This window comes from Athene noctua, chromosome 14, assembly GCF_965140245.1.
Source record: "Athene noctua chromosome 14, bAthNoc1.hap1.1, whole genome shotgun sequence".
NCBI lineage: Eukaryota > Metazoa > Chordata > Aves > Strigiformes > Strigidae > Athene > Athene noctua.
The window spans coordinates 6848051-6861041 of record NC_134050.1 but is presented as its reverse complement, the minus strand read 5'-3'; the positions used below and the strand labels follow the sequence as shown (position 1 = coordinate 6861041).

Below are 12991 nucleotides of genomic sequence, written 5' to 3'. Positions count from 1 at the left end.
TGAAGGCCCTGGCTGTCTGAGGCAGCCCATAGGGAATGTTTTATCTTTGGCGTCTTGGGCACACACCCAGGGCATGGGCTCTTTTTGGGTATTCTTTCACAGACCTGCTGGTCTCATTGCTTTAGGAGCCCGAGGACTGGGTGGCCTTGCAGATAGCTGCCCGCAGTTTCCAAGTGGTAGGTGCTCAGGTATAATTAGTCTTTTTAAGGGGTATCTGGTAATTGTGATAAAAGAGAGGGTAAGCAGTGCTTGCAAGGTTTGAGAAAGCTTGCATATTCCTGTTTTTGGTTTGTTTTTTTTTTTTTTTCCCCATACTTCTAGTGTTGTTTTTTTATTATACTTAATGTTATTACCATTCTATAAAAACATTGCAACTGCTTTCTTGTAATTATAGGGGGAGTTATACATTTTTAATGGAGTTTAATGTTTTTTCCATACAAATATACAGAGCCATTTTTTTCCTCAGGCTATGAACATTACTCTCATTTGAATCAATACATTTCAACTGTTAAATATGTCAGAGTGTCTGTTTTAGCAAAGAAATGCCACCTTTTGGAGCCATAAAATACAGTGAATTGAAAGCTGACACCTAATATATTTTTCATTGGATACAGATGTTCAATGCAAAACTCATTCTTTCAGCTTTCATAAAAGGGAACAGAACTAAAATACTCCAGCTTAGTGCACAATATGCAGTGACTGAACTGCTAATGCAATTCAGCATTTAAAAGAGTATAAATGTATTGTTAAATAGCAGAAGAAGATAGAAGATTTTTTCCATGTCTGTGTAAAGAGAAATATATTTTAGTTTTTTTTAATACTTGACCAGTGAAATAATAAATCTAAAAATCATAGGACAGAATAGATATGTAGAATATGTTTTTTCTTTTACCTGTGTGAAAAATTATGCTTTCCAAAATAAAATAAAAATCTTGAGTACGTTAAAAATATTTGAAAGAAATGTTTTAGAAGCAAATTTAAAAAAAAACCCAACACATTAAAAAATGCAATACTCTATTCAAATTAAAGCAGTTCATATAACACAGTAATTTTTCAAATTTAGCTTTCTAATGGCTTTATGCCTTTTGTGCCAAAAATGCTGATGGGGCAGATGGGAAAGTATGTAAGCTAGAATGGTGATGAAGGATTTTGAGGTGCTGAGATGTTCACTTTTTGTATCTGTGGGCTATCATAGTTTCAGTCCTGGCTTCGGCTGAGCTGGAGGCACTGCTGAAGTATTGTCAGTTATGCGCAAGCTACCACTGAATGTCTGCAGTGCTGCTACTGCTCTTTTGCCTGGAGAAGTCATTTAGGTATACAGGAGCTATAAAGTGGGCTATATGGCAGAGAGAATTAAGGGGAAATAAAAAGAAGAAGAAAAAAAATCACGTTAAAGAGATATTTCTGAAGTAGAGATGTGTTAGAAAAGCCAAGTTTAGCTTCAACCAAAGGTATGTCCACTGGTGTATCTGAAGGTGATTTTCTGTGAAGATCTTTATCTTAGTCTTTGATTTTAACTGACCGAACTGAAAAGACTCACAATTTTTTGCCCAAAGGATGCTGAAATATACAACAGTTTTTAGGCAAGGGCCTAGAGAAACCAGCCTTTCTTTAGCATTTTTGTAATCATACTGCTTTATAATACTATCTTCAGTGTTATAAGTGACATCAACTGTCAGATTACAATGTAGCAGCAATATATTACAGAAGTACAATATTAACTTTTGATTAGCTACTTCATTTTAGTTACTTTTGAATGTTAGTTTTCCTCTGTCTTCTGAGGGAAAAGGTATAGAAAAGCTTTACTTCCCTTTTTTTTAAAATCTACTTTCCCTACTTTTTTTTTTTTTGTCAAAAAAATGTTGTGAACTGGTTCTAAACGGATTAATGGATTAATGTTTTCAGTTTCCAGACATCTAATGGGAAATAAATTTCCTCAAAGTAACTAGAAAACCAAAAAAAGCCCTGGTTTAGTCAGACAGCTGCTTGTTGGTCAAAAATATGAGTCAAAAAAACCTGACCAGCCATGGGCAGACTTCCATCCATTGTCCTGCTTGCAAACAAGCTGGTTTTGAGGAGCAGGAGTGGATCTGGATGGGATGAGGTATCACTCTCCCTTTTTTTTTTTTTTGGCAGGGTAGACTATTGTTACTGATAATTACTGTGGAACAGTCTATGAAAAATGAGTTGATAGTATTATTCGTGTTTCCAAATGACGTATGTAAATATCACCAAAAATAAATAAATACTGTCTTAATAGGCGGAGCAAGAATTAGTCCTTGATGCTCTCTTGATATTAGTAGAAATTAAGAGGGCTGAAAAATGCAGCTGCTGGTCAAAAAAGTGTCCAAAGAGAAGGCAGATTTTCTGGTAGAAATGTGAAAATGGAAAACATTCAGTAAGAAATGGGAATATTTTTACCCGGAAATAACGTTAAGATCTAGGAAGTTCAGTCTAGGGCAGTAAATGATTCCCTTCTCACCTGGCCTGTCCAGCCTGGTCAGAATGCACATCTCATCGTGGGACTCGTGTAGTCTCCTCTGCTGCGAGGATGTAATTATGGTGTAATGGAAGGTCGTTTGGTCTGCGGTAGCCAGGGGGGAATGATCTCCTGCAGCTGAAGTACAGCATTGTCTAGCATGATAATAATTGATACATTTTCAAATCGGAGTATTTTGGCTTTGTTTGTTGGGTGAAAGTGTTAATCTGCGTGGCAGGTAGATACATAACATGAAATTTCATTCTCTTCCTTTTTTTTTAATGTACCTAACTTCTGAAAAAGCTCTTCTGAAGGAGAATTGTCCCTGTAACATCTTGTCAACTTCTTGCAGGATCAAGTCTGAAAGGTGGTGTTAAAAAAAAATAGTCCTTCTTGACGTGGTTTTCTATTTCTGTTAAAAAATAAGCTACAGTAGTGTTAGCAACTCTTACACTTGTAGCTACCCATGCACAGTGGTGTAAACCGTTTGCCTTCTGCACTGTCTTTTAAAACGCTATGTTAAAATCACTGGAATTTCATAAGTAAAAGAGATATGTGAAGTCTGATACGCTAGAATTATTTTAGAAATAGCACATGCCTTTTCAAAGAAAGCATGTTATTTTTTAATAATTTGCTGTATGTCTACCAGTAAAGTAGTAGTGAGGTTCTTCAGTAAATAGTCAAAGTAATGCAAATTTTTCAGTTGCAGCATATTTCGAATTGTTGTCAAGATTTCTACTGGTTTCTCTTTTTACACAAATGCAGTCTATACTATTGCACTCTTTCTGCCATGTTAACTTTCTGTTTGCTGTTCAGGTAGAGAAATAACAGCAGAAACGTTTATGGAGAAATTGGATAATGGTGCCTTGCTTTGTCGGTTAGCTGAGACGCTGCAGGAGAAATTTAAAGAAAACAGCTTTGATGCAAACAAGCCTGGCAAAGTAAGTGTTGGTAAATGTTGAGCATGTATTACCAGTGTTTGAGGTATCTGACTGTTTTGGTACTGACCTTTCTTGCACAGTTAAGAGATTTCTTTTGTATGGGCAGGGAGGCGATTTCTCTGTGTAGGAAAATGACAATATAAAATCGGGGGAAATACTACATCTTGGGTGAATATTGTAACTATAAGAAGCAGTTACTCAAAAAATGACTTTTAACATGGTGGGTAAGGCATAGAACGAGATCTAGCAGGGTGCTGTGATAGCTGATAGATAATGTGGTCCTTGTATTTATTTGCAAGGGGAATATTAAGTGGCTGTGGGAGGTGCCTTTTCCTCCATAAACAGCTCTGAGGAGGCCAATAATAAAATTCTATAGTTAGTTTTGGTGACTTTGAGTTTAAAGGTCCTGTGGGTGTAATGGAAGGGGTTCAGTAAAGAGTTGCAGGGATGATGGGGAAAATGTGAACCTTTAGATGATCCTGAAGAGCTTTGTGAAGATCTGGTTAAGATCTTATCTGACCGCAACCTCCTTTAATTTAAATGTATTTCATAGGACAACCTTACTGGGAGAAATTCAAGACTGCTCCAAGTGTTTTTCTGGGAGAAGTTAAATTAAATGGTTGACATTTACATTAATGCATTTACTGTGGAACTGTTTTTATTTTTCTGGTTGAATTGAGATGTATCTTCCCTGAAAGCTAAAACGGGCAAATGCACAGCAGGTAAAAAAAAGAGCCCAAGAGCAGAAATCACATAATGCATCTTCTATATCTTTTCATAACTACTCTGTAGCAGAAATTGGAGCACAGCATAAATGTTATCAGCAGTTCAGACAACTGACGGTCTTGTGTTATCTGCAGCTGCATAAGTTGTTTTTCTTGATTCCAAGCTCATAATTGTTCTGCAGAAGAATTGTCTGGACTAAGGCAGACTTTATTTATTTAATTATTTTTAATCTTCTGTGGGGGTGGGGGGTGTGCAGGGGGACATTGTTTGCTTACTTTGGGTTTCCTTTCTGAAGAAAAAGGAAGAGATAGCTGGAAAGAAAGATAAGAAGTAGAGAAAGAGGGAAGCCTTCCCCCACAAAGAAGGAAAAGACAGCTGGAACTTGTATTTCATATTTCAAATTATAATCGGGGTTTGGTTAGTGCAAGTACTGGATGACTTCTGAGTTCCTCTTTATGATATGGTCCAGCTTGTCTTTACCTCAGTGGTGGCCTATTATGGCCTGGTGTCATGGTAGCTCCCAAGCTGAGAAGACACTTCTGTCAGTCTTTTGGTTTAGCTTGGAAACTAGCTAGGCAGAGAGAAGGGTTACTTGTTTTGGTTTTTTCCTTTAAAGAAACCAGCAAAAGGTACCATTATTAGCAAAAACTACTAAAAGCTTCAGTGAATACCCAAAAGGCAAACTTTGCTACATAGTTCTAAAAACATTCCCTTTTCATATCTTGCCCAGCTGGTGTACTAGAAAATGAATTAAATCTCAAAGTGTAAAGCATTTTTTTTACAGACTGATATCTCAGAAAGCCATGTCTATTTAGTGTAAAATTCTCAGGAAACAGAATAGTCATAAATTCTACTACAAAGTTCTAGTGAATATTCAGAAATTCAAACAATATGGTTTTGTTAGATATCTAACTACTGCTTTTTTGGGGGGTCGGTTATTTTGTTGGGTTTGGGGGGTTTTTTGTATCATCAGACTTCTGTCTGATGGTGACTCGTTTGGAGGGAGCTACGATTAGGAAAGATAAACCAGAAATGTACCAATGTTTGGTAGTTCTGTTTTGCCACTGAAAAGAGGTAGAGCTCCTTTCTTGTATTCAAACTTGCTCAGCTGAGAATATGGCCTTCATTACTTCAATTAGCTGATCCCTTTTTTTTGAACCTAAGTTATGTTAGAAGCCAGTTGGACATTTGTAATCCCATATATTGTAATTACTTAGATTTGTTGGTCTTTTATTTGTCAAACTGGTATAACAGGCAGTGCAATTAAAGGGAGAAAATTCTGCTCCACTGCTATTTTCTCAATGTATGTTATTTCATACTTAGTATAGTAAGAATTCAAGGAAATGGCAGAGTAATAGATTTGTGCCATTGTAGACTATTAGAGCGCTATTCATCCTTTCAGATTTTAATTCCCTATGTAGCAGTCCTAAGCGATGGGACTAGTTTACACATTGGAAAATCTGACTTGTGGTGCCAAGGAAATTTATAACAAGATTATACTGTATGAAATTTAGCACAGTAAGAATTCCACAATCCTCCCCTGAATCATTATTATGCACTCTGTTAATAACACATGTGGAATTTTGAAGCCATTTGGCTATTCCTCTGTGCACAGGAAAACGGAGAAGTTACGGTCTTTCGCCCAGGTGCCCTGGTGACTTCACTGGCAGCTGGAAGAAGCTACTGACTTCTGTAGAGTTCAGCCTCTATCAGAATAGATAACATGCTTTTCTATACAGATGTGTAACTTTAATTTTTTAGCTAGAAGCAGAGTGATACATCATGAGTGGCTGCCAGAAGGATCAGCTTGAAGGTAGCACCAGGTTGCAGCTGAGTGAGGGAGACAGGATAAGGCTGTAGATAAAGGGGGGTGTGTGTGTGTAATGTTACTGAGTCCCTCCACAAGCTTTAAGATTTTGTCTGTTTTCATAAGTCAAGTTTTTCCTTGTGTATGAACTACTTCCTAGATGGCAAAGCTTCATAAAGTATTTTGGGTTTAGTTTTGTCTTAGAGGAAGATGATATATCTTGTTCTGCTTGATATGTACTACTGACCATGAATTTACTTGTGCATCTTTTTGGGGCTGTCCAGCCAGTTTAGCAGCTATAGCAACACATGTAAGAAGACATTAAAAATTCATATTGCATACACTGACTCATCAGTTGTTTGCCATAATTCCTTAAGTTCATATCACAATACTCTACAGAATGGCAGAGGTTAAATCCTATTGCTTCTGAGTTAACTGCTTGCTCAATATGTTTCTACCCACTGACAGTTTTGCAGTTTGTTTCTTAACAGAACTGTATTGTTCCCTTTCTTATTAGAGAGGACTGAACTTTCTTCAGCCTTCAGGGATCCCCTAGGTCAGCATCAGCCTTTTTCAGTGTGGAATAAATCGGGGAAGTGAAAACTACAGAAGTTGAGCCACCCAAAATACTGTTTTCCAAATCTGTAAGGAAGATGGTAGTACAGATATAAACACTTCCTTGTTTTGTCACATGGAGACACTTGTGGATCCTGGGAACGTTTTCAAAAGAGTTAGGAAATGACTGGTAATGTGACTTGGCAATACAGCTTTAAGAAACTGAAAAGGACATTAAAAGGTGTGTGACGGAGCAGTAAAGTCTTCTTAAGAGTCAGAGGAAAGCAATGAAGGAGTAACTTTTTATGAGTGAAGGAGATCAGTGGAGTAGCTTTTTATGAGTGACTGAATAGGGTAGGATTCTTCAGTGTGGAAGGAGGTAGCATGGGACATGTGATGGAACCTGCAAAATCAGGACTGGCATGGTAGATGTTCAGTCTTTTCTATACAAAAACTGTGATACATCGAATGAAGCTAGCAGGACCAAATGAACAAAAGGGGGTCTTTGTTTACAGACGGGTTGGAAATTTCTTGCCAATGAGTGTTAAAGTTTAGCTGGGTTCAAGAAAACACTTAGTAGGGTAATGAAAGAGATATCTCTTAGAAGGCTGAATACATGGGAACCTCATCTAGATGAGGAAGTCCCCAGACTGGAAAATGGTTGGAGCTTGAGAAAATATTGAGAGGTGTAACACGTTTGCTATGGTCTTAGTATTCCCTAGATATGTGTGGCCGGTCTGCATCTGGGTTAGATGAACCTTTAGCTGACCCAGTAGGGTCACTCGTATGTTCTGTGCATTATTGCCTCTTGGGGCTGAATACCTTGCTGGTTGTACAGGTGGACATTTCACGAGGGTCAAACTTCAGAGAAGTTATTTTAACTTTACATTTTTTGTTTCTGTCTAAAGATGCCTCTTCAGGTCTGAATCCCTGCAGCTAAAACCAGCACCTGGGTCGCACTCTGCTTTGGTATCTGTTATCCAAGCGAGTAATGTGTGATTGAGAGCCCTGGAGGTTGGCAGCCTCTGGTGCCATTTTCGCAGTCTCTGCTCATTGCCCTTCTGAGCTTGATGCCATAATAGGCACTTGTGGATATCCTAATAGATAACTGGCATGTCTTCGACAAGTCTAGCTCCCAAACCTTGTGGTGTTTGATTTGTTAATCATTCAGTAACAAGTTACTAAAAGCAATTCAGTTTCTAAACTTAATGATTGTTCATTTCAAAGGATGTTAGGGACTAGGTTCTTTTGCAAATCCCAAAAGACAATGTTCTTAATTGTTAAGCAGGTAAACAATGATTGAAAACCTGAGGATTCTGAAAACATTGATGATGTGTTTGATCCTTCGCTTCAGGCAGACAAAACTTTTAAGTGAAATTGGAAATTTTAAATAGAGAGGGTGGTATTAGACTGGTGGGATTGTATGATATATTTTAAAAGTAATTTTTTCCCCTTTCTGGAGATTTTCCAGTCAAATAAATCTAATAGTGTACATTTATAAAATGACAAGGAGATGACTGCTATCAATCTTAATAAATGCTCAAGATTTGTGTGGTAGTAAGTTGTTGGAACTACCTGTGCTGCTGCTGCTAATGATCTACTGTCTAGAAACTACAGACTTATTATTATAGCAGGAATTATTCCATAAAAGTGATTCATGTCATAAGATGCCATTTTGTAATTTTCTTCCATTGGCTTGGATTTCATCTGCATGCTCTCCTGGCAGTATTTCACTTTTCCTGACAGATAGTTAATTTGAGAATTTCACAGCTGTACAAACAAATTCAGAACATCAAGGCATGTGCAGTATGCACAGAGACCACATTTGCTTGGGCTTAGTTGAGTAAGCCCATTAATTAAGATTTAAAAATAAACATAAATAAATTGTGTTAATAGTTATCACCATTTTAATAGATAGGGCATACTAGTCTGCCCACCATCCTTGAAGCTGCCTATATATTTATGACCAGTCTACTGAAAACAATGTTTTCATGGCAAACGAATGAAAAGAGGTTGAAGCTGAGTCATCCTTTTTTTACAAGTTCTCAAAGGTTAATCAGATAAATCTCAACTCAAATATCTCTTAGAAATACTTCTGAACAATGAATTGGAATCTAAAATTCAACGTCACTTTTAGGAATCTGGGATCTAGATTTGGTTTGGCCTGTAAGAGAAATAGAAGTACAAAGTAAATCCAGATGCAAATATTTAAGTCCTAAAATGCTTAATTCAAATATGCACTTAGTTTTGTTCTTCCAGTGGGAGCTGAGTTAACAAGTTTAAACTGAATGTGCAGTGAAATAAAGTTGTTGTGTAGAAAAAGGCAGGTAAATTTTGTCCTTGGATGTGCACCTGCACTTCTATTGAAACTGTCTATGAAAACAGTAATTTCTGCACACACACATTCATGTATTTTCTAACATATAAGAAATTCTGTCCATGTCTCACCCATAGCCCTAGTATCTGAAGAGTATTTTGCAGTTGTTCCATACCCAAAGCTTTCACTTCCTTCTGGGAAATGTACTCAGCGAATCTGATGCTTGGTGGGTGTAGATCACTTTGACACCATTGGCTTCTCAGAGTCATGCACATTTGCATAAGGTGAAATTTTTGTATAGTGAGGGCCCTTGAAGAGTCACATTCTGCATCTTGAAAGTTGCAATTAATAGGCATGAACCACTATTGGGAATGGAAGGTTTTTGCACTTAATTTTAAGTTCTAATATTGAAGTTGTATCCCAGAGGTGAAACAATCAGTTTCATAACTCACAGTTTGTTTTAAATATCAAGGCATTTATGTTTTTAAAGAAAATTATGTATATCTGTGAAAGTAGAGGCAGAATCCTGTAAGCTAAAGGACTTGAAAAGCCAGGGAATTGCCTTGAATTCTGTCAATATTAAAAGAAGGGGCTGGTGGCAAAAGAACAAGATTATAAACTAGAGGCCAAGTTAATTCCCCATCTCAGCTGCAAGCTTATTGTTTGCTTTTGGGAGAATATATCTCTGTGCTTACATTTTCCACATCTGTAACCTGGGAATACTGTTCACTATACAATATTGGCTTGATTTGTGAACACTGAAGTGCTTTGAGCCCTTTGAGTATTGCTGCCCCATTTGGTGAGCTGTGATTAGTATTAGGTAGTTCCCGTCATGAAAACAAATTGGTATTTGACTGCTCATTTACAAGAAACAGACCTTTGCTTGTCCTTCTAAAGAAGAGAATCAGTCCTTCTAAAGAGAAGAAGAGAAACAGTCCTTCTAAAGAAGAGAATCTGGACCGATGGCTTAGGATTTGACTCATGTCCCAAACCAGTGAGAGATGGAATTGAGTAACAGCCCTGGGATTGCTCTAATGATTTATAAGAACAAAAGATGTGTTTATGGTTGTTCTATTTTTTCAGTCATTCCTTTGCATAAAGGGAATTATATGAATGGAGAAATTATGAGAATCCTGGAGATTCATGAGGAGAAACAAATGCCTCTGAGTCTCCAAGGCATGCATCATCAAAGAAAGCAAATTGTCTGGCAGCAGTTTAGAAATGAGGAAATTTGGTTATAGAAAATCTTATGTATCTTCATATTGATATATTATCACGTAAGTTAAATGATGGACTATGTTACTGTAACCCTAATTTGTAAGTAATCCAGACTGTTCAAGTCTTGGACGAGGTGAGACATTTGTACAGATATTGTAAGGGCAAACTGTTATTTTTGTTTACAGAATAACATACGTCTGACAAATTGTAGAAGGTATAATAGGTCATGTCAGTATATTTTCACTTGAACTAATCAAATATCAAACCAAGAAGAGAACTAGAGAAATATTTAATAATTTCCCAAGGTAGATAGCTTGGCTGGTGGACAGGAGGCAGGCTGTGCTTGGCATAATTCGAAGACTCAGTAGTTGGTTTAAGATTTGTCTAACCAGAATAAAATTTTGAAGACCCCAGTACTTTTGAAGGGCTCTTAAAAATGATGAGGCTATCTTAGGGCTAGATGTTATAGTTTGTAGAATCAACACCAAAGCTCTTTGAGCTCCCCTTACTGGAGTTGTCAAAAAGTGGGTGTGCATTAAAATTATTCGGATATTAAAATGCAAAAAATAGGCCCAAACAGATAACTTCATTTTTATTCTTCAAGTTGAAAAGGCAATCTTCCTCTCAACAAACGATTTAGGCACTGTGCAATGCAGATTACTAAATTTATATTTTCATTTGGTCTTTCTGAAGTAAAATAATACTTTTTGAACTTGCTGCATCAAAGTATTCTAAGTTAAGAATAAGATTAGCAGATTCCTAAACTGAAATCAGATTATGTGTGATTGCTATGAGAGCATCCATAGGTACAGTAGAGAGAGTTGCTTCATGTTTTTTAAATTTGGAAAGGGTATAAATTTTCATGCCTGAAGGTGTAGTTCAAGTTCAGATAGAAAGGGCTAAGAATAAATTTTCTCTTTGGACAATTTCTTCTATTTTGTGTCTGCTTTGAAGTATCTTCCTTTGAAGTATGTGGATTTTGCTCTTCTTAGACACTGGATGGCCACGCTGAAAGTCTGATCTAATCAAGATGGTGGTTTTATTTTTACAGTGGGCTTCAGTTTCTCAAGGTTATCTGTGTCCTGTAGATGGGATGGATTCCCAGCAAATACAGTAATCTGTAGAATGGTTGTCTTGAGCTTGTCTGCCCAGGGTAAAGAGTCCTCAGCTATACCAGAACCATGTTCGGATGCTCTCTGTAAGTTATAAATTTGACTCTCCAGTTGAGAACTTCATGAATGTGGTTAGGCTATGAACAGATTCTTTGTGGTCTGGGGCAGCAATTTGCTTGTCTGCACACTTGTACTTTCTGGAGACTTTTGTTTTTCAGTAAAAGTTTGTGGACCCAGTTTATGACCGTATACAATATAGATATGGTACTCAGTTACTTGGGAGGGAGAAAAAAAAGTACAGCATTGTCTTTCTGTGTATTAATCTTTGTAGTGGCAGACTGATGTGGATATTAGAGGAAAAGAATAATCTTGCGAAATGACTCACAAGTGCTAATCCATCTGGAAGGAATCATTTCCACAAGACTGTAAAGCTGTTTGTTAGAGAATTCCTTGTACCTTTTTCAGACATGTCAATAGCTTGCTGAGCTTATGTTCAACTGGATTGCTACCAGGTTTCTTGCAGATACTGTAATATTTGCCTGCCACAGGTCATGTGGACAAACCCCGTATGCCTCAGCCAGTAACTCGTGCAACTAAAGCTTTTCTGCTTGCAGCAGGATTGCACGGTAGGATAGAGTTCTCTTTCCCACCAGGCTATTAAAGGAGATTTCTGAAGAAATTTAGGATATTATGTGGTTGTCTGCTTAGCACCTTCCAGGTGAATATACTAAAGAACTTCTTAAAAGATTTTTAGGAGCACTTTAAGCCATGCACTGTGGTGGGGCAGAGCTACACAATCCTGGAAGGAGCACCAAGACATCATATGTCTCCAGATTGTTCTTCCCACTGATATGTCTTGTCCTTAGGAAGCACGCTTTGTTCCCTCGTTTGGCTGGACCACAGTTAATCTCTGTGTGAACTGGCCTTGCTCTTGTCAGTAAACCTGAGGTAGGGATTCTCCTGCAGTAACTCTCCCTCTGCGCCTATTTGACATTGCAGAAATAATCAGAACTGGCATCTCAAGGTAATTGTCCTGGAAGAAGCAGTACAGATTTAAGCAGTTAACTGACTGTTAGCTCCTGCTTTGGAATATGTCGGAAGGATTCAGACTGCAAATCAGGTCAACAGGAGAAGGAAACTTTGTTTTCTAATAATATTATTTGACTAGAAGAAATCTCAAGGATTTTTTTCCCAGAGATATTTAATTAACATTGGTTTTGTATGAAATACTAATACTTAGACACTTCATCAAATTTGTATTAAAACTGGAAGTTTTTCTAACATTTTTACCATTAAACTTTGAAATGGTAAATTAAATTTAATTTACCATTTCAATCTGGGTACTGCATATAGGGGTGGCATGTGTTTTGAGAGAAATACAGAGACAGCCATTTTTAGATTTGCTGGATTTTGCCTCTTACGTGAAATCCATTGTAATATTCCTATTATTTATTTTGTTAGGTCTATAAAGCAAACTGTAAAAATCTTTGTAACAGATCTTTCTGTGGGCCTTTTTATTTAGACTATTAGGAATAGTCTGGAACAGAAATGTAAGATTAGGGACTTGAATGGAAATCAGCAGATATTTTTAAAAGCTTGAGAAAACATAATTTAGACCAACTATCTTTGGCTTAATTGTGCAATTCTTAGGTCAAACGTAGTGTTAGTAGTTTTTAGGGAATAATGAAGAAGCAAGAACTACAGAATTTGGTCCATTTACCAACAGCGAGTCTTGAACTTCCAGTAATGAGCCAAAATTTCTGAAACAATGCGAATAGTGAATATACAGCCATAAGTGATGACTGCAATGCAGAAGGAGACAACAGAAATCACTTC

At 37.1% G+C, this 12991-nt stretch overlaps 1 protein-coding gene across 5 annotated transcripts in view; it reads left to right on the top strand.

Moving 5' to 3' along the window:
- Positions 1–12991, top strand: part of GAS2 (growth arrest specific 2) — a 95200-nt gene that overhangs the window by 14861 nt on the left and 67348 nt on the right. For all 5 annotated transcript variants that reach the window (XM_074918188.1, XM_074918185.1, XM_074918187.1 and 2 more), the window contains one exon: positions 3296–3420. In XM_074918188.1, coding sequence (XP_074774289.1) covers positions 3296–3420 — 125 coding nt within the window. The remainder of the gene's footprint in view (positions 1–3295; positions 3421–12991) is intronic.